This window comes from Ambystoma mexicanum, chromosome 9 (assembly GCF_040938575.1).
Source record: "Ambystoma mexicanum isolate Mex_15411 chromosome 9, UKY_AmexF1_1, whole genome shotgun sequence".
Taxonomy (NCBI): domain Eukaryota; kingdom Metazoa; phylum Chordata; class Amphibia; order Caudata; family Ambystomatidae; genus Ambystoma; species Ambystoma mexicanum.
The window spans coordinates 478,956,548-478,981,992 of NC_090931.1; the positions used below are offsets into that span (position 1 = coordinate 478,956,548).

Consider the following 25,445-nt stretch of genomic DNA (forward strand, 5'->3'; position numbering starts at 1 on the left):
TACAGGCTCCTCTTGCTCTCGATACCTAGGGATCCCCCACCAGCACGGACACAATGGGAAAAGGATTTGGGCACGGCAATGGATGACAAAAGGTGGACTAAAATGTGCATCTGGGCCCACTGCTCAACGACCTCCCCCCAGTACAGACACCAAGCTATAAAGGTTTTACACAGATGGCACTACCCCCCACAGTTGATAGCCAGAATGAGCCCAGGTTACGACCCTCACTGTTGGAAATGCCGAAAGGAAAAAGGGGACTACATGCACATGTGGTGGTCAAGCCCAAGGTTGTAGTCATATTGGGGAGAGGTCCTATCCTGGATCAGGGGGGTTGATGGAATTACTAGGCCCCTCTGCCACTGGCTGCTTCTATTTGGCATTGAGGTGGGAATTTGTTGGACATGCTTCTCGTTTTGAGAGCACTGTACAATGTATATAGAAGTGATGAGAATGCAATAATTAAGTGGTGAATATGACACAGAATAGGTATCACTGCAATAGTGTTTAAAATTGTTTAAAATTGTTTAACATGATCTTTGACTGAGAGCACTGTACAATGCATAATCGATTACACTGAGAAGTGATGAAAACGCAATAATCAAGTGGTGGATCTGACACAGAACAGGTATTTCTGAAATTGTGTTCAGTATTATTTTCCATGAAGGGAAATGTGGAGGCAATAACAATAGTCGAACATGACATTGACAAGCACTTCTGATAAGTTGTCCAGTAATTTACACATCCAATAGCTGGTTAAATCTTTAGTATGAGAACCTATTTCTTTATTTATGATAGCAACAGTAGTGGACTTTTAATACCAAATAAGGTCATACACCTACCTGCATACCCAAATTGATGACACTCGAAGAGTTCAAACATCAAGCGAATATACATGGAATTAAGGTTTAACCATTACTTCAAGAGATGTGATTAGTACATGAATTCTATAAACCTTTATGAAGTTACTATTGAATACAATGAATTGTAAATGATTTGGAAACACTTTACAAAACAAGTAATGTTATGTTTTTTTGAAATCTTTCTTTAGATGTGATTGAAATATTGAATATGCCCCTGAAGAAGCGATGTATTTCTCGAAACGCGTTGGGCCACTTATGAACAACTGAAAAATAAAACTACATATGAAGAAAAATTCTCTTCTAAAAAATTCTTAATGTTTATCATTGAGCATCACAAACTGTTTTTTTTGTCAAAATGAACACAATTGAGTACAACATCCTTTTTGTATGTACGAAAGTTAACCCAAAATGTTTTGCTCATTCTTTGAGCTTGTGAAAGTGTGCAGGGGACGGGAGTTCCTCTATTAGGAACTTACCTTGTTTGCAAGAGTCTTTCAGGGAGCCAAGCCAGCCAATGTTAATTGAGAAAAAGTCTAGGTGAACTGAAGCACTTATTGCAGGCAAGTAAACGTCTTGCACAATGTTTTAGAAGTCTTTGTAGAAAAAGAGAATCACTGTAGGGCCACAAGCTGGGAGGCTTTTGAGGGGCAAAGCTGCAATCAACTCTGCAAAAGCAACCAAGGCAAGTCTCAACTGAGAACTAGCAAGGCTACACGACAAGTGGCAAGTCCTTTTAGTTCTACAGTACCTTTGGTTAGAGGAATTTGGTTCCAGCTGGCTTCTGTTCCTGTGTAGGTCTACAGCTCCTGTTGTTTCTGTGCCTCAGTCGTGGGAACAAGAGGGAGGACGTCTGGGGACTCCTGCACTATGAATTGAAGGTCGGCCGCAGCAATGGGCAAGCATCACATCAGCAGCACTTTGCGGTTTCAGCTCCTTGCGGCTCTCGCAAATCGCAACATTGTGGTTCTCGGATACTACTATGGACTTTCCTCACATCTGGGGTCCAGCACTCTGTTGAGGCGGCTCAGGCTTGGTCATTCGTGCTTCCTGGGAGTCCGGAGGATCTACCTGGAGCTCGGGTCTGACTTAAAGACACTCCCTCGATTCTGGTGTTCCTTTCCCTGGTACTTCGGTTCCTGCAGCAGCAATGGAAGTACAGCCAGCTCCGAGAGGATTTCCAGATGAGCTTGTCTTGGGGTCGATTGGTCCCACCAACCCAAGGGGAGCAGGCGTCCTTTGCAGGTCTTCTCTAGTCGAGGCAAATTCGGAGCTTCAGCACTGCAGCAGAACTTCAACAGGCAAACCAACAGTCCAAGAGTTGCAGTAGGGTTCTCTTCCAAGTTCTTCTGATTACTTCGTCCAGTGATCGACTCTGCCTTCCAAGCAAAAAGCCTTGCCTTTTATGCAGTTTTCTCCCATTAATTTGCAGCCTAGCTGTCAATCACACAGCAGGCTGGCTGTCCTCCGAAGACAGCACTCTAGCCAATCACCTTCCTGTAACCAAGGAGACTGAGCACAGGGTTTTGTGGGCCCCTCCCTCGCTTCCTGACCCTGCCAGACACACTGGCGACAGAGGTGGGCTTCACTCATGAATCCCACCAAAGACCAAATGAACAAACCTGGTTTGGCGCGCAGAGTAAATCTCAAGAAGGACCTTTACAAAAAGAAATGGCAAAAAAAGAAGACCGGGCCATTTTGACAAAATAGGCACCCATGGGTGTCTTACTGCAGCTACAATTGCAGCCTGTGGTAAAAACACACAATGATGGGAAAAATTAAACCACTTCTACCAGCCATTAATTATATAAAAGGGTAACATAAAAATGTTACTTGAGAAACTAGACTAAGGGGATACTAAGTAAACCTCCAGCACCCTATTGTAAGATGGTGTGTGCTGGGTCTAGAAAGTTGTAAAATGTAACTAAAGTCAATTTCACTTCACTGCTCTTGGAAACAGTAGTTTCACCAAGAGAAGGTATTTAATAAACCTTTGGGAAATCTAAGAGACTTCCCTGTGCCACTGCACTGAAGGTGTTTTGTGCCACAATGTAAATATGATGGCTATGGAGTTTGTCAGACTCCAAAGCCAAAAGAAACAGAGACCAAATCACAGAAAAATACATTAGAGAGTGGGAGAAAAGGTCTCCCTCTGTCAAGGTTAGACATTAAAAGTCCTAAAGTCCAGCAAAAGAGCTGGGGGTCTCTAAGGTAGAATGGGAATTGGCACATTTCTGAGAATTCTCCCTAACACTAAAGTTTCTTTGCAGCCCACTAGCCATGGCTTTTCGCCATGACCATTCTATGTGTTGCTCCAAGCGGTTTCTTCAAGGAGGGGCCCACTAGCCATGGCCGTCTGCCGTGGCCACACCACTAGGTTTCTTTGGGGCCCATTAGCTATGGCCTTCGGCCACACCCATTACCCCGCCTCACTAAAACTGTAAAATCCCCCTTTTTTTCAACTTTATTTTCTTTATTTTAACTCTTTTTCCCATGGCTGCGGTTAGTATTCGCCCAATAATAGCAATGTACTACTGATGCCTGCGGTCATCTGAAAACGCTTGCAAAATCCAAAACTCTTCCCTGCCCTCAGTGGCACTCTCCAAGTCCCCCCCCCCCTTGCCATGATCCCCTCCCCCACTCCACTCAAGTGCTTTTTCCCTCCCTAGCCTTCCCATTCCCTCCAAATACTCTTAGTTTCATGTGAGAAACTCTCATTCCCTATCGCATCTTCTTTTGTAACTGAAGTTATTCACCCTATGATGAGAAACAATTTCAAACTCTAACTCGGTCACCAGACCCCCCCCCCACTCCCCAATATCATAGTGTCCTCTTTCCCCATCCCCACATCCAGCCTGATACCATTTCATCCTTTTTCCTCCTCCAAATAGCTCTTTTCACTTTTCATTTTCAAATAACCCTGGTTCTCTCAAATCGAGCAAAAAAAGAAAATGTCTTTTTCATTTCTGAAAAGCCTGTTTGATGCTTTGCACCATGGGAGATATAGCTATAATTTTGGGAGAAGGGAGCACCCCCTTCCCCATTAAATATTTGTAAAACTACTGGACGGAATAACTCCAGACCCCTTCCGGAAATCAAGTCAACACTTTGTGCACAAGTTGTTTCTTATTTGGTCCAATTCCATCCAGCGTTTTTGCGCTTCGCAAACTTTTTCTCTATGGAAAAATGAATGGGAGTATGCCGAAAATGGCGTTTTTTTACTTTCTTGATAACCTTTTAGTTTCTTAACAAATCTTTCACAAAATGTCCAGTGGTGGGGGTGGGGAAGTTTGATGGGTGTTGGCGGGGGGTGGAGAGGGAGGGGGGGTTCAGGAGGGCCTATAACCCATTTTGTGTGGAAAATATCAGCAAAATCCGCCATGCAAATCAAAGTTATTAGCAGCAAATCTATTTTCGGATTTCCTATAGAACTAGGTATACACAAACTATAGCGCAACGACCACAGCACTATAATATGTGAACAAACCTTGATTAAAGAGATGTTAAGGTGAACATTTATGACCCAGCAAGCCTTCCACAATGAGGGCCCGTAATTCCTCTGAACACACCTTCAAAGATGCTGTCCCTCGCATTCTCTCTGATCTTTATCAGAAACTCGTATGGTAATTCTGTGGTTTCAGAAATCTCAATCGGGTAGATGTTTTTTCTTCCTTGGCATCAACTCTATGAAACAACCACCGGCATACCTTGGACCGACTCACAAGCGCCTATACTTAAGAAAATGTCTGAATACCTGGCTCTGGGTGATTGATATATATATCACATGGACCGCGATAGCGGCTGTGTAGTTAGGGTTAAGTTGCTAAACTCCTAAGAAGAGCACTTTTTCAGTGGCTCATAACTTTGCTCCCCTGGAGGAATCCTCACCAAACTTTGCAGAAGAAGTTTATGGCCGGCACTGAATTCTTTTGCCAAGTTGGGTGAGGTTTCGTGCATGGGGGGCAAAGTTATAGGGGGGTCCCCATATTTTTTTTTCTCCATAGACTGAATGAGGAAAAACTTTGTACATGGCTACAGCCCGAACGGCTGGATGGATTTTCACCAAATTTGCGGCAGGGGCTTGGGTCAGAAAGTGTGCATTTTGTGTGTTTGGTGGAAATCGAACCAGTAGTTTTGTTGCAAAGGACTGAAATGTACATCCCAAAAAATGTGTGATATCTGGGTTTGCTCCGCTGATCTATTTTCCTGTTCGCTCCCCGGAACGAAGTATTATTGCCCTGCGGTACGCTGTGCTCCAGGCGAACATTGGACGTGGCCAGTGGTTGGCTGGAGGGAAGCGTGCTATGCGTCAAAGGTTTTGGGAAACGCTACCATGGTGTATCGTGTTGTGGTTTGTGTGGCGAGCCCCTAATGCATTGCGTTCCTGGCTGGGCCTCTTGTACTTAACTTTGTGGCCACTAAAAGTACTCATATCTGCCTCTGCTCCGGCGTCCCTTTTCCCTGTTCGCCGCGCAGTGAAAAATGTGATTGCACTGCAGTGTACGTGACGTGTTGCGCGTCAATAGTTTTGATAACCCCGGCATGTTGTTTCTGAGGGCATTGCGGTGGTGAACTGGCATGGGAAACATAGTTCACGGCATCTAGTGGTGGGAAGAAGGGATGGAAAGGGTGGGGGATATAGAAGTGCTGCAAGTGACACATATCATTAGAAGAAGACGGTGGTGTGCCAGTGGTATGTGTGCATACGACACCAATTCATGGTTATCTGAACAGGCAACAATCTTGTGTAGTCCTTGCAGGCAGCCTTCGTTATGGCATGCCAGCTGCAGCAGAAATGTCTTTCTGTGATGAGTGGTGGCAGGCACATTTGCGGAAGGGGAGTGCATTCCACAAGACAGGCACATTTACAGATAGGGTTACTATGGTGTGCTGTGTGTGGTAAATCCATAGACCCTTTAATGCATGGCTGCAGCCCTTGCACAGAAAAGTATGTCCACTGGTTGAAAAGGTATGCCGACTGGTTGATAGTCGAAGCCACATTGTTGCTTTGGGTGTGGTTTGGCTGCATTGCACACATTGTTGGTTGCATGGGTGTGGTGATTGGTAGAACATCTTCCAATTGTCGGTGTATGGGTGGAGATGCTGCAGTGACCAGTCGTCTACTGTGGCCACTGGGTGCACTAATGCAATCGTGTCAATCTGGAAGAGGATACGGTGCAACCGTTTTTTACATGTGCTTGTGTAGTGTGCATTGCGCGGATTAGTAAGTGTTGAAGTGCCCTTTGCACTAGTGCTTGTATGTACGTCTTACAGTGTGGAAAGCAGGACCAATGTTGTGACGATTGTGTTTGGTTGGCATTATTACAATGGTTTCTGATTGGAAGTGAGTAGTGGTGCCAAATCCTGTGGTATGTTTGTGCATTACACTAAGTGGAACATATGCGCTTGCATTCCTGCTTTAGGGTGCAGAGGTTGGGTAGAAGTGCTGGTGCCCGTGTTGCCTTTCTGAATTGTGGCACATGCCTAGATGTTCGCCTGCATAACTTTGTTATGTTGGGGTGGGTGTCGGCAAGGCGTAGACGGTTGGGTGCATGGCCGAAGGCCGTAGGCCATGCACACAATAGGCTAGGCCTTCATCACTGCCACCGCAATGCAGTCATGCCCTTGTCAGTCTGCATGCATGTCAGGTTGGTGACTTGTACGCAATGGTTGTGGAGGACATTGTAGATTTGGTAGAGCAGCAGAAGTGAGCTGCTACGTGTACATTAGGATATGATGTACATCATTGCCTCTGTTGCACAATAGGGAGCCACATGTCACCATTTGCGTTTGCTATGGTTAGGCCGTTAGAACACCCTTGCATTAGGAAGTGCTGTAAGTTATGGCAGCATTAAAGGACATGCTCCGCAGCGCACATGTAAAACATGGCCAATGTACACAGCCTCCTACATACTGTTCACCACACAAAGCACCCAACAGCGTAGACGTTTATAACAGCCACCACAACCTATTGCAGCCATGCTGTAGTCACTCTGCATGCATTTGAAGTTGGTGACTTTTACACAATGTTTGTGGATGGCATTGTGCACCTGGTCGACCAGCGGAACAGAGCTGCTATGTGTAAATTAGCATATGGTGTACATGATTGTTAGGGAGAATTCTCAAAATGTGCTAATTTCCCTTACCTCTTGAGACCCCCAGCAACTTTGCTGGATTTCTAGGATTTGATTTTTTTTAACCTGGGAAGAGTGAGAGCCTTTATTCCCGCTCTCCCATGTATTTTGTGTGTGTTTTACTTTTGTGTTCTTTGGTTATGGAGTTTTAAAACCACTCCATGGGCATCATCTTTTCTGTGTGTCACACTGCACCTTCATTGCAGTGGCACAGGGGTGTCTTTCAGACTTCCCAAGATTTAAATACCTTCTCTGGGACGTCTCCCAGAGCATGTAAAGTTAAATTGGCTTTACTAGTCTTTTTAAATGTACTGACCCAGCACACACTATCTTCCTATAGAGTGCTGGAGGGGTTGCCTAGCTTCCCTTGAGTCAAAACAATCATGTAACAGTCATATGTTACCTTTTCCTACTTTAAATGGCTGGTTGCAGTGGTTTAGATCAACTACCGTGATTTTTCCCAAGCGCTAACAATGGTAGCTAAAAAACAGACTCCAGTCATTCTTTTAGGAAAAGTCCTTCTTGTGTTTGTCTCTGCGCGCCAAACCAGGTTTGGCCCCTTTGTCCGTGGGCCTTTGGCGGGCTTCAGTGCTGAAGCCCTCCTCTGGTGCCAGAGTGTCTGGGGTGGACAGGATGTGAGGGAGGTGCCCGAAACTCCCTGTGCTTAGTCTCCTAGGAGACCCGAATGCACTCCGGTGTGATTGGCCGGCTGAACTGTCCGGGAAGGACAGCCACCCTGCTGTGTGAGTAACAGCCAGGCTGGAATGAATGCGGGAAAACTGTTTAAAAGCAGGTCTCTGGGACTTGGAAAGCAGAGTCGACCACTGGAACGAAAGAACCGAAGAGGAGCAAAAGGAAGAGGACTGCTGCAACTCCTGGACGACCGGTGAAGCCCTGCTGCAGGTCCGAATTACCTGAAACTCGAATCGACCGAGAAGCCCTTCAAGGTTAACTTCTTCCCTTGAGTTTGGTGGGAACAACCAACTCGCAAGTCACCTGGACAACGTCTCCATCTGGTCGAATTTTCATCAGAGTGCTGTTGAAAACCAGATAGCCAGAGGGAAGGAAACCAGCTTGTGGACTTTAAGGCACTCAAACCTTAAACCAACGTCTGTCACAAGTCTCTCCCCTTCTCACCTGTCTTTCCTGTTTGCTTGCCACCTTCTTTTGTGACTTCCTCCGCATGGTCCGGGATTTATATAAGCCTGCGCGCGGGTCTTCGGATTCCAGCGTGCTTCGTTCAGATTTTCCAGGGCGGAACCAGGAAGGAACAATGTCCGCACACGGAACCCGTGGCTCGAGTGCAGGCGAAAATCCAGAACGTTCGGTAAGTTTGAGGGATGAAAGGAAAAGGAGGAGGAATCAAGGAACCGGGAATAGAGAGATCAGGAAAATAGCCTTGAGCGAACTCCAGCAGCACACATCCAGCTACGGCGAGCAGTAGAATAAGACGCGCACAGCCGCGAGGGCGTGTCTGTTTTTTTTGTCGAACATAGAGCGTGTAACGCAGAGACTGGCAAGCAGCGTTCCGCATCAAGCGGCCATGTTGGAAGGATTACTGAGTTCAATCTCCTAAGTGACGGGGACCAAAAAGTCCAGAAGGGACGCAGACGGCGGTTCATGACAGTACGCCTCCTCTGAAGTCCAGCTCCTCCGGGTTTGCCCGGATGTATAAGATGGTATCTTCGAATCAGCCTGGGAGCATTCATGTTTGACACAGGTTCCCAGGTGCGCTCACTGGGAGGGTACCCTTTCCATTCGACCAAATATTGTAGTTGACCACGTCGGTCTCTAGAGTCACAGATTCTGGAAACCTCATATTTGAGTTGGTCATTGATAATAACAGGGGTAGATCTTGGAGCAGTTCGAGAAGGCTGAACATATGGTTTCAATAGAGGGGTGTAGAAGACCGGATGGATCCTTTTCCATGATTCTGGTAGCCGAAGTCAAAAGGCCACTGGATTGACTATTTCTTTTATAGAAAAGGGCCCGTAATACTTGGGAGCCAGTTTATTTGGTCGCAGATGTCGAGGAAGGAGTTTCGAGGATAACCAGACTTTATCGCCTACTGAGTAAGAAGGCCCAGGTCGTCTTTTGGAGTCGGCATGATGTTTAACGTCTTTTCAGGCCTTTTCTAAGTGTTCCTTTGCTTCTTTGTGTACATTAATAAGGGTTTCAATCATCCAGGAATCAACCATAGGAACTGGGGTACGGTGTGGGAGAATGGAAGGTAGAACTGAAGGATGAAATCCTTGACTACAGAAGAAAGGACTGGTGTTGATAGCTGAATGATCCGAATCGTTGTAAGCGAATTCGGCCACAGGTATTAAGAGTGACCAATCATCCTGGACCTTGGTGGCGCAGCAACGAAGATACTGTTCCAGAGTTTGGTTTACACGTTCAGTGGCTCCATTGGTCTGTGGGTGATAACCTGAGGACAAGGCACATTGGATTCCCAGTATACAACATAATTGTTTCCAGAACTGGTCCTCGGTCAGAAATGATCTTGGAGGATAGTCCATGAAGCCGGAATATGTGTTCCAGGAAAATTCCGGCGAGTTCAGATGAGGATGGCAGTTTGTATAAAGGTGTAAAATGAGCCATATGAGTGAACAAATCAATGGTAATCATGATAGTTGTGTATCCCCTGGAAGATGGTAGTTCCACGATAAAATCCATGGCAATGAATTCCCCGGGTCTTGTTGGTATTGCTGGTTGAAGCAGTAGACCTGCCGGTTTTTTATTATGTTTGTTCTGATTGCAGACTGCACATGCCTGGATATGGATCCGGACATCCTCTTTCATCCTCGGCCACCAAAATTGTCTTTGTATTGAACGGAGGGTGTTGGTGATGCCACAATGTCCTGAATGAACAGTATCATGACATAGGCTTGTGATCTTTTGCTGCAGTCCAGGAGTGGGGATGACCAAGCGATTGTCCTTGAACAGATATCCGTCCATTGTCTTGAGTTTCCATTGATTGTTTCTCTTAAACTCCTTCCAGGTTTCAGAGGACTAAGTTTGAAGTCGAATATCCTCCAGGAGGGTGATTGCTTGGGCAACAAATATTGTGTGGGGAAACATCTTAGGAAAAGTCCTATCTTCAAGGGTTTCGTAATCAGGACATCTGGATAAGGCATCGGCCATTATGTTGTGTGTTCCAGGGAAATGATGGATTTGAAACTGATATTGAGCAAAAAATAAGGCCCAACGGGCTTGATGACTGTTTCTACATTCTAGGGATTGCAGGACTTGAAGATTCTGATGGTCTGTGTGGACCTGTACCGGGTGTTTGGCTCCCAGGAGAAGATGGCGCCAATCAGTGAAGGCTTGGCGGATGGCTAGCAGTTCCTTTTCCAGGACGGAATAATGAGTTTCACTGGGAGTTAAGGTGCGAGAAAGATAGGCGATGGAGTGTTCTAATTTATTATCAAGTTCCTGTTTTAGGACTGCCCCGATGACGTAGTTGGAGGCATCAGTTTCCACAAGAAAAGGGCGATCAATGTCGGGTTGAGCTAGGATGGGAGCTTGTGTAAACTCTGACTTCAAGCGTTGGAAAGCCCTATCTTGGGCTGAGGTCCACTAAAAGGGGGTATCCTTCTTTAGCAATGTAACAATAGGATGTACAATCTCCGGAAAGGTTGGTATAAATTTCCGATAGAAATTTGCAAGCCCCAGGAAGGATTGAATTTGTTTTACAGTAGTTGGAACGGGCCAGGATAGAATGGAATCTACCTTTTGAGGGTTCCATTCCAATCCCCTTAGGCCTAAGAACGAATCTGAGATAGTGAACAGTTGATACATGGAAAAGACACTTCTCGGGTTTGGCCAGGAGTTTATGTTCACGTAGAGGTTGTTAAACTGCCTTTACGAGTTCTTCATATTTCGGTCCTTGGAGTATATCAGTATGTCGTCCAGATATACAATGACGAAGAGGAACAGCATGTCAGAAAACACCCGGTCCATAAAACGTTTGGAAGACCGCTGGGGCATTAGCAAGTCCAAAGGGCATAACCAGGTATTCAAAATGGCCAAAAGGTGTTCTAAAGACTGTTTTCCATTTGTCACCTTCCTTTATACAAATTAGATGGTAGGCACCCCTGAGATCTAATTTTGTGAATACTACTGCACCTCTTACTGCTTCGAGGATATCCAAGATGAGAGGCAATGGGTAGCGGTCCTTGAGAGTACACTGGTTAAGGCCACGGTAATCTAGGCATGGTCTGAGCTCCTTGGTATCTTTCTTGGGAACGAAAAATAACAAAGCACCCGCCGGGGACTTGGATGGTTGTATGGTGCCATTTTCCAAGTTAGTATCCAGGTATTCCCAGAGGGCCCTTTTTTCAGGTTCTGATAAAATAAACATTCTTCCGAAACGGATTGCTGCTGAAGGCTTGGTATCGATGGCACAATCCTCCGGTCTGTGAGGAGGAAGAGCTTGAACTATGGCAGTCGAAAATACATCTGTGTAAGCCTGATAGGCCCTGGGAATTCGGATGATGATAGAGACACAGTGACTGGACTCTGCTGGATTTCTTGCAAGTTTTCAGAGGACTTTGGTAAGGAATCTAGGAATAAGCAGTGGGACATAGTGTTCAGAACCAAGAAACAAGGAGCCTGCTGCCCAATTGATGTAGGCGTTATGCTTCTGTAACCAGGGCATGCCTAGAACCATCGGATAGTGGGCAGATTTTATGATGTCAAATTTGATCCTCTCAATGGTGATTTATAGAGTGTAAGATCTCTTTAGTTTGAAGGGTTATGGGTCCTGAAGATAGGGGTCTTCCATCAATTGCCTCTACTGGTTGCATCGTCTCTCGAGTTTCATGTGGAATGTTGTGAGTAGAGACCCAATCATGATCTATGAATATACCCATGGCTCCGCAATCAACAAATGCCAGAATGGGGTAAGATTCTTTCTTGGAAGGCGATAGAAAGGCCTGAGGAATCACAAACTTGTTTGGTCCAGGAGAGTTCAAGGAAGGAATTGATGTGGAGCAGACATCATTCTCCCGAAACTGTGCCCCATCTACGATCGGGAGCTGGAGGAGCAATAGGGCACTCTCTGACAAGATGTTTATCGGAGGCGCAATACATGCAGAGACCAGTGTGAATACGGCATATCCTTTCTTGTGGGGTAATGGGTCCACGGAATGCCCCCAGTTGCATGGGTTCTGGATCTGAGGTCGGAGAAACTGCGGGTTCTGGGCTAGAAGGGTGGTCTATGACAGCTTTTTGGAATGATGATTTCGACTTCTTTTTCTCCGCCTTTCTTTCCTGGATTCGAAATTCAATTTGCAAGGAAAAGTCCAAGAGGGCCTGGAAGGAATTAGGGCAAGCTACCCTGGCTAGCTCGTACTTTATTTCTTCATTCAAGCCTCTGCGAAAGAGAGTGAAGCTAGCATCTTAGGACCAATCAGTTTCCTTCATAAGTTGTCTGAAACGGGTGACATAGGTAAGCATATCCTGGGATCCTTGTCGAAAATCAAGTAGACGGTCCTGAGCGCTGTAAACCTGCTCAGGATGATCAATCATGGCCTTTAGGGCTTCCACGAATCCATTGTAATCATCCAGGAGGGCGTCGCCCGAATTGACTAGGGGAGTTGCCCAGGTTAATGCGTAGCCAGTGAGGTGTGATATAAACCCCACCTTTGCTCTAGGGGTGGAAAAGTAGTAGGGCTTGAAGGTGAAATGCACCAAGCATGAATCAAGGAAGGTATGACGGGTCTTTGGAGAGCCATCACATTTGTCAACCACTCCTCCCAATAACACACTTTCTTTGGTAGCAGAATCACAAGACAATACCAGCTGCTTTAAGGCAGCGTTCTCAGCCTTAAGGTTTAGAACTTCTGTGGTGAGTTCCTGCATGCCTCGCATGAGGTCTTGAACCGTGGCTTCCATCCCTGTATCTGTATCGATTTTTAGGCGTCTCAATCTGTTACAAGTCTCTCCCCTTCTCACCTGTCTTTCCTGTTTGCTTGCGACCTTCTTTTGTGACTTCCTCCGCACGGTCTGGGATTTATATAAGCCCAGGCGCGGGTCTTCGGATTCCAGCGTGCTTCATTCAGATTGTCCAGGACGGAACCAGGAAGGAGCAATGTCCGTGCGCTGAGGCACGGAACCCGTGGCTCCAGCACGGACGAAAATCCCGGAAAGTTTGAGGGATGAAAGGAAAAGGAGGAGGAATCAAGGAACCGGGAATAGAGAGATCAGGAAAATAGCCCCGAGCGAACTCCGGCAGCACACTTCCAGCTACGGCGAGCAGTAGCGTTGAGACACGCAGAGCCGCGGGGTGTGTCTGTTTTGTAGAGCGTGTAACGCAGAGACTGGCAAGCAGCGTTCCGCATGAAGCGGCCATGCTGGAAGGATTACTGAGTCCAATCCCCTATGTGTCAGGGACCACAAAGTCCAGAAGGGACGCAGACGGCGGTTCATGACAACGTCTTGCTAAGCTTTTAGCCTCGTCCCTTTGCAGTGCAGGAACCTACCGACGTCCTTGTCCTCATGACTGAAGCTCAGGAACAGCGAGATCTGCTCGAACTGCCAGGAGCAACTGCCTCAGCTACAGCTTTTCTTCACTAACAAGGTACTGTGCAAACGCGGTCCGGAAATCTTTTTGGCCACCGAGAAAGTGCGTGAAACTTTCCCAACTTCAAAGGCTTGTCCTTCCCTAAACATTCGTCAAACCTTTCGCCTAGCCAAATTGTTCTAAAAACCGTGGCAAAGCCTTTACTGTTACTACCAGAACTGTGCTATCCAATACAAAGACTCTGAACCATTGACTTTGGCCCAGGCCTATGAGATGAATTGCTGGTTGTAGTTACTGAAACCCTTTGCCCTGCCTGTGAATTTATTTGTGCTGTTGATTCTTATAACTTTGTCTTTATACCCCTTTTAAGAGTATATGAAGTGCCATTTTGCTTCCACTTCAGGAGAGCTAAACTTGTTCATTTACTTACCGGTTGTGTATTTGTGGTTTATTAGTGTGTGATATTGAGCGGCTCTTGCTAGTGTAATGTTTTCAAACTGACTGAGTAAATTCATGTATATTCCTTTACCAAGAAACCTTGAGTAAGTGTTTGTTTGAATCACTGTATTAGTTGGTCTTTTGTGTAACTTGTTCTACTGCTCACTTAAACTCTTGAGACAAGTCTGGCTGCTCAGCCATCGCTACCACTTTATGGTGTAGTACAGGCTTGTACCAAAGGTGGAATTGTGCTTACACTTGTAGTCCTAATTGCATGTAGTGTTCCCGAAGGGTACTGCATGTGATTCTGCCTAACAATCATCAACCTTGTTGCACAATAGGCCGCCACATGCCACCATGTGCATTTCTTGCTTTACGAAATGCTTTAAGATATTGCAGCATGAAAGGATGTGTTCAGCAGCACACTTGTAACCTATGGCTAATATATATGGCCTCCTAGATACCGACCGTTCAGCACACCCAACTGACCGTTATGCAGCCATGGATGCAAATGCCCAGGGTAAAAGCAGGCAGGCTTAAATGAAGATGGGGCGTGCAGTGCACATGGCATGAGCATTTAAACATAGCGTGTACGATGGTGTCTGCATGCATTTGAAGTTGGTGACTTTTACACAATGGTTGTGGAGGACATTGGAGACTTGGTACAGCAGCAAAAGTGAGCTGGTATGCATACATTAGCATACGGTGTACCTCGTTGCCCCTGTTGAACAATAGGGAGCCCCATGACACCATGTGCATTTCCTATGGTTTGGCACTTATAATCCCCTTGCTTTTGGGAGTGCTGTAAGATGTTGCAGCATGAAAGGCTGTGCTCAGCAGCACACATGCAAACTATGGCTAACGTACACAGGCTCCTACGTACCGGTGAGGATACCCAACGCAACTTTATGAAGCCATGCATGCAAATATGGGCCCAGGGTGAAAGCTGGCAGGCTGAATTACAGATGGGCTGGGCAGTGCACATGCAATTAGCATTTACCCATATCCTGTTTTATGGTGTGTTTTCTGTGGGCATGGAAAAGGAGTCGCCCTGCTTTACTGTGCCGCAGCCCTCCTGGTAATTGGGGAAGCATACGTGCCACATTCTGCGTTTCTCACCATGCTGGCCAATGGAAATGGGAGCATGGCCTTTGTCCAATCAGGTGCTCAGGGTGTGCATCATAGGCAAGAGCACCAATAGGAAGAAGGACTCCTCCTGCTCCACGGGGGCGCTGTACTTGGGGAAAGGCACGTGCCACATTCTGCCCTTCTCACCATGGTGGCCAATGGAAATGGGACTGTGGGGAATGTGCAATCGGGTGCGCAGGGTGGGCGTCACAGGAAAGGGCGGCAATCATTTTTTGCATTAGTTTGTGCAGTGCAGCTGGCAAACATGGCAAGATGCACAGTTTTCATCGTAGGTGATGCCTTTATGGAAGATCTGTTCGTGTATGCCCTCCTAGAAGGCTTTTATGGCAATTTCGGTTTGGAGGGAGTGGACGCTTTGTGGTGCAGTGTCGAATCATGCTGTTTCGGCAGAGTGCTTGTAGAATGTCGACGCATGGCCTCTTCTGCAACTTTACATGTTGTGGTTGTGCACTTTGGAGCCTTCTTTTTGGGTTGCATGGCTTGTTACAGTGTGTACCGTCAACTGAAAAAGATGATGAAAGCAGTGCAGCAGATTTTCCCACTGCTGGTACTTGATATATAAACCTTTTCAAAGGAAATGCAGGTCTTTGTCGAACAGTGACAATGACATTTTGTTTCACAATTCACAGGCTGCACGGAAGACCCTATTTATTGTAAGATTGTGAGCTGACGTTGAAAACACAAAATTACTTAAACACCTTTTTTGCGGTTTTTATATGAAAGCACCTTTAAAAAAAAAGGCTATAAGCGCCGCCACAACTAGGGACTCCGCCTACACTGGTTGAAAGGTATTCCCCCAGTCCCACGCACGCACAGCACGAAAAGTCAGCGAATATCACGATAGTTGCAGGGTGCCATGTGTTAGATACGTCCCTTTTGCAGATGATGGCCATAGAAATGGGCCTGTAGAGGCTACGTGATTGGTCAATAAGGTTTCTGGGTGTTGTGTATAAGCACAGACTGTGGTACACAGTGTATGTGTCGATAATGCAGAGGGTGCGGTTATGGCTGTGTTTCACGAGCTACAGCGTGCAGGTTTTAGGGGAGTTAGAAATACATTGACTGAAATTGAATGGAAAACACGTGCAGTGGCTGCTCATTTTGGAATCTATCCGGTGGATGTGTAGTGCTATGGAGTACCTACAATGAAGTGGCTGATTTTGGTTTGTCTGTGTGACACTTTGGTGACACACAATCATGCCGATATTATTGTTCATTGTGGAGCGAAAATTGCACAGCTTGTTACATGAATTTCGGTGCCGTTTGCGATGGAGGCACTTGCCCAGGTCATGCGTTTGTTTCCGATCTCTTGCATAACTTTGTATCGCATTATGCAGACACTGATGTGGCTGCGTCATTTTTTATTTGGTCCTCAAATGGAGAAAGCAAAGTACATTGCGAATAAGTGTATTTGTGCCTTTGTACAACATGTGCCAATGATGTACTTCACACATGGGCATATGACGTTTCACAGCACGAACACATTTCCCCAGCTATAACGTTCATCTTACTATGCCTGCCATCTCGATTTCTGCACACCCCATCCAAATTGCCTTGGTGCTCTTCTTGAAAGTAGTGAATATTTTTTGTAGTTCGTGTTGTGCACTGACACTCTTCAAAACGCTGTGCAACACGAAAAGAAACCTCTTTCTACAGCGACCCCCTTTCCAACCAATTCAACTACAGTGTTTTGCACAGTGCCACATCTCCCGTCCTGCATCCATTCATTGGTAATTCCATTGTTCATCTCTAAAAGGTGGTTTCTTTATTTTCCTTTTTTCCTTTCCCAGTTAATTTCCATTTATTATGCTCTTCTGACACATGCCACAGATGAAATTGCAGGAAAGGCCTGGTACAGAAACTGGCAGCACCTGCATGGATACGATAGGGGATGTGCCGAGAGACAGAATTATTGGGTGGCCCTCACCTACATAGACGCCAGTCATGGTCATGCTCCCGGAAGGACCCTTCCCACGCGCTTCCAAGTACCTTCCCTCTGTAGAGTAGCATGTTGCAGTACATGCACAATACATTGCCCTTTGCCGGGTAAGGGTCTGTAGCATGTCATATGGTCTGCAAGGATGTTTTAGAGCTTTGCTGCCCTACAGGAATGCCGCTCTTGTTGCCCGCAGCAGATGTGGCAAATGCTGGACATGAAAGTACCCTACGTAATTGTTGGAAGGGCGGTAGACTGCTCACTTTGCCTTGTGCTTTCATTTCAGTTGTCGTCACATGTAGTACAAACACTTCATGCTACGCCATTAGCCTTAGGTGTAGCATTCATGGAAATGCATACATTCTAGAATATAAGAATGTTTACAACAACGGGAAACATAGCTTCATTTCGTGGAGCAGGAAGCCATTTATTTTGTGTGACCCATGCAGTGACAGTTCTTTTCTAACCACTGCTAACATTGTTTGCGCTCTGCACATTCTGCTGTTTGCTTACTTGCCTTTACATGCACTTGTAAGTGCGTGACCGCGCTGCACCGGCTTTGTCATTTTGCAGACTCACTATAAACTGTCCCACCTGCAGTTACATGTTTTCTTCAACTGTACGACCAGCAGGCGACCTCTTGACACTTTCCGTCACACTGCTCAATGCAGACACAATGTGTCTGTTTCACGGGTCATTGAAAGGCAAGCGGCACATCAATCAAATTAATGCAACATTTAACACGCCCATGTTACACTGCAGGTTGCTGTTCCTTGTTTACCAGTAGGTGTCATACAGTCAGGCATGCTTTAGCCACACATTGGTAGGTTTGCAGAGCCACCCACGTAGTCGGCAGGAGTACTTGAAATACGGTAGCCTACCGTATGCATCCGTAGGGCTGGCGACAGGGGCGGTGTTAACAGCACACAGTGGATGACCTATGCACGGGTATAGGTGTGGAACACATAGACATGCACTTCCGCAACTATTTAAAAGTGCATTAGAAGATGTGGACATGCAGCCACTAATGGAGTCCCTTGGCTACTTGCTGTGTGATTGCACATACCCCGACCAGGTGCAGTCTACCTAGGAAACGTCGATATTGCTCATCTGTAGTCATCTCGGCCAGTACTGTGCGGCACATATTCACCATGCAATGTTAACACAAAAAGAGAAACTACTCAAACACGCCAACATTTACCATGTACATCTGTAATTGATAAGATACACCAACACTATTCGGAAAAGGAAGGGGTAGCGCAAATGGATACATACACCAGACAATATGGCCTTTCCACACCTTTATCATGAGTACAGCTAAGAAATCAGTAGCAAACCATTGTCAACGGGACGTTATGGTTCTGCTGCAGTACCAAACAGCTATTATCTTTATAGAAAACACTATGCTAAAGCAACGTTCTGGTTACAGTGCTCTACTAAAAACCTATGAAATTCACGAATATAAACATTGTTAAAGGGACGTTCTGGTTAAGTTGCACTAGTAAACACCTATGCAATGCAATTGACAAACGTTGTTACAGGGACGTTATGGTTACAGGTAAAACCGAGAAGAAAAAAAACAAAATTTGCCAGTTATGGTAAGCTAAGTAACCATGACTCGCACCACCAGTGTGCACTGCTAGGACTAACGCCCATGACAGATGACATCACATGTACATTTAGTTTTCATGGAAAGCATGCACAAGGGATTGTTATTGTAATGGTGGCAGAAAATTATCAAAGATCATTGGAAGAACCATCATGAGATAATTAGTTCATTGTGCAATGCATTGCTATACACACCATTGTATTACAAACTTCCTTGCAGTACATGAACTAACTCATGTGGACACCTAGCCATTGTCTGCACCATAGAAGTGCAATCTGGAAAATCTTCCCATGTCACACAGTGCAAATGAATGCTTTTGTTTTAGAGTTTTGGGTACTGTGAAACATGTACTGCACAGAAAACATAGACACTGATATACAAATATGCATACAAATATGAGCATATACAGGGAAATTACAGTAAGCAAACAAGGAGCAGTATTACCGGAAACTGCTCATAACAACTGATTACCTTCATGCACAGAAATGATTGCTGTGTTTCACGCTTTCTTCTTCCCCTATATGTATCATATGATGTGCGTGAACACTGAGGAAAGTAGTGCAAGAACATATGAGAAGTGTGCGGTATACAAAGATAGAACCTTTTGAATTACTTCCTGACTGTTAGTGAAGAAAAGCACCCGGCCTACCTATGTCATTGAACAAAAAAGGGGCAGCCACACATGTGACGTCATCAGTGATGTCATCAATGAGATTTGTGATGGCATCTTTGATGTCATGGTTTAGTCCTTGCAGTGCACACTGGTGGCGCGAGTTATGGTTGCTTAGCATACCATAACTGGCACATTTCTGGGTTTTTCTGGTTTACCTGTAACCAGAACGTCCCTGTAACAACGTTTGTCAATTGCATTGCATAGGTTTTTACTAGTCCAACTTAACCATAACATCCCTTTAACAATGTTTTTGTTAGTGTGTGTGTGTGTGTGTGTGTGTATATATAAATATATATATATTATATATCACACTTGTAACTCCTCATAGCTCCTAGAGGCAGTTCTGGCGTTTTGTTTGTGAATAACAAATGCCAATAACACATCATAACATTAGTTGAACACTGTGCGCGATGCAGTTTTCTTGTGTAAACTGGTTAGTGCGACGGGATGCCCAGTGGCTCTGTGCACCAAGAATATCTTGGAACTGGACACAGGTCTCTTCTTCCTGGCACCTAACCCTTTGGTGTTCCCATTGGCGTTTTCTGTGGACAGACTGCCCCTCTGGTATGGTTTCTTTTTTTCTCTGGATGACCGTGAGATCCCAAAAGCAGTGTAAGCTTGTATAGCCTCCCACGAGCTGTGCTTGCGCATGGATTCCTTCCCATCAGCCATCACATTGCACTGACAAGTGGAAGTTTGCACTGTCCCTCGGTTGCATGCTAACCAGCAGCATATCTTAAATTTCCTTTGTTTCTCTATGAAATCATGTCCTACTTAAACAACCATAGGATCTGGGGAACAGTGGGAGCTGATTAACACAAAAGGCTAGGATTGGGATGGGGGACTTTGAGGATTCACCTATGTACCACCTCCATTTCCGTCATAATGCAGCGGGTAGTGCTCCTAGGCCCCTAGGGTCTCTTGGACCTCATCCTCAAGGCTCCTGCATTTGATGCTGTCACACGTCCCTGCCCCTTTGATGCTGGGGGGCCCTAGCCCCTCTACATGCAGGATTATGCACTGCCTATTAGGCAGGTATCATACTTAAGCCCCTATCTTGAAGGGTAAGCCTTAGGACACGTTCTGCATGTGTATTAGTCTTCTTAACTAACCTAAAGTTAACAAACCTTAATACAAATACTGGATTATAACTAGAGAAAGGGAAATTTAGGTTTGATTATGAGAAATGTTCTGTCTGTTCACAACTACTCTTAAAGCTCATGATGCGTGGTGGGCGCAGTTCATTCCAACAAGGCTACTGCTATGTCCTTGATAAAAGGAGTTGATGTATTAACACAGTGGAGCTTCCTGCACCCCAAAAGATGGCATAATAAATGGGGGTGCCTAACACCTCTATTCCTCATTCATGATTACCTCTGTAAAACGTTCCGTTGCTTCTCGAAGCTAGGTCCATGCTCAATAAAGACAATAATAATGAAGTTGCTTGTAACTTAGAGGTCTTACATGTTGACATTGAGTGAAGTGGGAGAATTAAACTTTCTCTACGACTTTTGGTTCTTTGTGCGACAGTCATTATGACCTTTTGCCAGTTGGATTCACCTGCTATTGATTGCAACACATTTTTCCCCCCAGAAAACCCAAATTGACAGGTATTTGGTTTGAGTAAATAGTGGAACAGTCTTGTGCTCTGTGGACATCCCAACTCTACTGCTTAAAAGTAATCTGTGTTAAGCAAGATGTGGCGCAGATGGATTTGAGACACTAGAAAGAATCATTTTAATTAGTTTGATGTCAAAGTTTTCAAATGGTTATCTAACATCCTGACAATTTGTGCCATTGTGTGCCTTTTTTGTTGGCACAGCTGGCTGTATTCCCTGTAACAGACTTTGCTTCACTGATGGCGGGGGGGGGGGGTGGAGGGTGGGGTCGATGGGGTAGACTGCTCGAATCCTTGTGAATCAGCACTCTACCACACATCTCCTTGGCTTTTCAGCTACAAAGATGGTTGCAAGCCATCTCGTGTCTTAAGCCCTGATTAAAAAGATAAATATACATTTGTTTTACAGGGCAACACTCCCTAGAGCCTACAGAGCCACTCAGTAATCTGTACTAATTTACTGTGTTCATATTTTCTACAGAAGTTAGGCAGGGGTTGCTAGATAATAATCAATCAAACGGTGCTGTGAAAAGGGGGTGATGTGTTTTTAAAATATTGTTTTTCTTTTAACAGAAGATTGATCTGCAGAATTTCTCCTCCAGTTGGAATGATGGAATGGCCTTCTGTGCCTTGGTCCATTCTTTCTTTCCTGAAGCCTTTGATTATGATGCGCTGATTCCAACCAACCACAAGGAGAACTTTGAACTTGCATTTTCCATGGCTGAGTAAGTACTAGTGGTCAATCTGAACTAAAGTACTCTAGGAGTATAAGGGCTCATTCCAGAAGCGAAAGTCTTGGGCTTCGCTCTTACTTTTGTATGCTATTGAATACACTGTTGTGTTTACTGTGATAGGGCATATGCTTTCAAATGTATTGGAATGATTTTAGTACCCGAGTGATGCATTTGTAGCTCTTAGTTACTGTTAAAGGAAAATGCTCATCCCATGGAAAAAACATTGAATTCCTTCCTCCAGTCGTGTGACCTCCATAGTTTGTTTTGTTGCAGAAGACGCATAATCCATTTAATGTAGGTGGTGCGCCAGACCCCCAAGGATCAATGCTTGCTGGAAAAGAAATCTCTCCCAGTGTGCAATATTGTTTTTTAATATAGTTGTAATAATGCACCACATTACAACATATCTTTTTCAAAGCGCTTTGGGTGCAAAACAATGTGATGGGAGGGTGGGGATAAAGGACAAGTGAAGAAAATGGGGTGCATTAAAAAAAATCACAGCACAATACATGGTATAGTACATTGCTTTCAAAAGACAACTAAGTCTATAATAAGTGCAAAAGAATCTGTACATGTTAAGAATGATACTCTTGAAGGGTAGCATCGCAGGACCCGCTAGAAAGGGGAAGGAAGAGGAACCTGAACACGCACTCACCTGTTGGTGTCTGGTTGGGTATTATCTAAGGCCTTCACAGGTCTTCAACCTGTGGCTCTCCAGATGTTTTGGACCTTCTCTCCCATGATCCATCGACATTGATTGACTGACAAGGGCTGGTGGGTGTTGTAGTTCAAAATGTCTGGCGATCCAAGGGTTGCAGATCTCTGAAGGGGAAGGGCACACACTAACTGATGGTGCCCCAGAAGTAGGCAGCACACGGCACTAGAGCAGGATCTCCACTTCAATCTTGAGAGTAATCACGATTTTTCAAGTGCAACTACCCAGACCAAGCTTCCATACAAGTGTTGCTTCTGACATTTTTCTGAGTACATAATTGTCGACTTTCTTATTGGAATCTTTCCACTGGATATTTGTGTATACAATATATGGTTTAAATTTGGTGATGTTCCTAGCCATTATAAAGCAGCTTAAGGTTTCTCCACTAAGATTTTTTTCAAGTACATTGGACATTAAGTCCCTTACAGTGCAATAATGTTATCACAGTATTAGACGAAATGGCCATCTGATTTGCAATACTGACCAGCATCAGAGGTCTGCATGTATGCCATAAGACAAAGGTTTAGCAATAAAGCCAGCAGTCATCGATTAGCAATGGTGACCTCAATAAGGATTAGCAAAATTGAGAAACAGTTCCGGGGATATGGTATGGATGTCAATTGGTAGGGAATTAGTAAGAATGAGAGCAGTCTGGGATTAGGAATATTGACCTTGTGCTCCATCAATAAAGAACATTCAGCCGGTGTTAACCTTAATGATCTCAGACATGAGAAGTAATCATTACAAAGCAGACCTCTTGCTAATTGTTTTCTCAGGTATCTGCTCCACCCCCTCACACCCCAGAGAGCAATCACGCTTCCCTCATGTGCATCCCCAATATCAATCTGCAGTCCCTCATGTGCATTGCCACACTCCATTCACCTTACAGACAATTCCAACGCTCACTGCCCCAACATGTATGTGTTTACCCTCCATCTGCCACAACAGACGCATTCCACCTGCGCACGCACAGCAGCACTCAACATCCACTCTAATCCCTGCACAGATATAGCACCACTCTCTAGCCCCATACACAGGTACATCTACAATCTACTATACACATGTATGCATCAACCTCCCCTTACAGGTACATCCACATCCTCCATCCACCCCCTTATCCTGACACCCCATGCCCTCTTCCATCCACACCTCCACATCCACCTTCCCTCCACAATAGATCAGCAGACACAGGGGAGGAGAGACCCAAAAGAACAGCAAATGGGTGAGAGAGGGACAAGGGGTAAAGCTTTGGAAGGAGGGAGAGGACATGACTGATCTAGTGGATAGGTTACCAACGTTGTAAGCAGAACATCTGTTTTCCAACAAGCTTTACCCATCACTTTAGCTTCCTGTACTTCAGTTTTCTTAGCTCTCATATTTGCTAGTATGCAGAAAAACCGAACCTCTTTTTCAATCAAAAGATTGGAGAGGTGAAGGGGCAATCCCTGATTCTCCTATTGGAAAAAATGGTCCAAAATTGGGGAAATCACTTTCACTCCCTGTTCTGTCTAGAATTGTCAGATTATTGGGTGTTCTTTGAACTGTATTGACTATCCGTACACCTCAAAGTTGCACCAAAAACAGTTAAGAGGTGTGGTCAAGCAATAAAATAATAAACCCTCGAACCAGAAAGTGAAAATTATATTAATGGGCATTATTTTGGTGCAGCAGTAACTCTGACTATGATGCTGCGGCAGCCTTTGTAAATTAAACTCTCCAGTCGGTGGAGTCACTATGATTTTTGCTTTTGGTAGTTTTGTTTTGTGTTTGTGCCTATTAGCAATCACAATGTAATATGTCATTATGATCTGATATGCAATTTATAAAGTGCCTGTACACAAGTGTTTCTAGGTGCGACAAGAAGACAGAGGGGAGGACAAGACAACGATCTTACTAGGCCTTGTCATTCAGATCGTGCAAGTGCAACAATGTAAAGTGCAGGGGGAAGGGAGAGGGGGAAGTTCCAGGGAGAGGGAAGGGGGAAGTGAAATCAGGGCAGCCATGCTCTGAGTAAGTGCAGCCAGGGCAGTGCGCTCTTGTCAAGGAGGCAGGGGGACTGTAGGGTTTACAGTTACATCCCCTAATTGCGCGGTAGGCCCAGAGGCAGTGCAGGGTGTGGGCTGATGGTGGAGGAGCCTGGTACCCAGTAGGACAATAACTAACTTGCCTCGTTATCAGGGGGAGTATCATTTGGTGAAGTTTCCTGTGATTTCAACATGAGATCATGGGTTGCATGATGTCATTGTGCGGATGCCTATGATTTTGGTGAAATAATACCACTGCTGATAATCTAGGCTTCACAATTTGACAAATTAGTGTGATTTTTGGGCATATGTCCTTCCTCCCTCTGATTGTTTTCTTATCTGGTAAACTTGGAGATACTTAGAAAAAATGAAAACACCAGTATGAGGTCTTGTAGATAATCAGAACGTGTTGCAAGGACCAGGAAAGGGGGGTGGTGTGGACCACATATTCAAGTTTCTGACTTTGAACCAGAAGACCTTTATCTTAATCCTGATTTCCATGCTATATTATTGGGATATGCACCACACAATGCTGTCTTTTGCATGGTCTCCAGGTGCTCTTGTGTATCTGGAAGGGAAAAGTTGGGGGCGGGAATTCGAGGGCTAGCAGGAAGACAAGGCATTGGGCTTAACTGTTGAGGCTGGTAGACCCAGGAGCAACTGTCATCTGTGCGGGTGAATTGTGGGGTTTTCCTCCGAGGTCCGTGTTTGGTAAATAGAAGCGTAGCGCTTTGGCCAAGTTGTGATTGTTTGAAGTTTTGGTGTTAGCCGGATTTTGTTTGGTGAGCATCTGTTGAGCGAGACCATTTGGATTCATTTGACAGATCGGTTGGACTGCATTTAGTAGGCATGTTTTATGGTGCCTTGTAAGTTTGTTTTTGTAGGCCAGCTCTGTTCTATGATATTCATTCTGTGGCCTTTCGTGCTCCTAAAAAGGTGTGTGGTCCTATTGCTTATTTTGAAGTGGCATTCATTGGGGAAGGTGTCTGCTTGGGTTATGTGGTATTCCTTAAAGGGTTAGCTCATTGT

General features: G+C 45.1%; 1 protein-coding gene across 1 annotated transcript in view; it reads left to right on the top strand.

Annotated features, from left to right (window-relative positions):
* SMTNL2 (smoothelin like 2) overlaps positions 1–25,445 on the top strand; it is a 984,551-nt gene that overhangs the window by 864,016 nt on the left and 95,090 nt on the right. Inside the window, exon 8 of the mRNA XM_069615025.1 lies at positions 21,517–21,668. Coding sequence (XP_069471126.1) covers positions 21,517–21,668 — 152 coding nt within the window. The remainder of the gene's footprint in view (positions 1–21,516; positions 21,669–25,445) is intronic.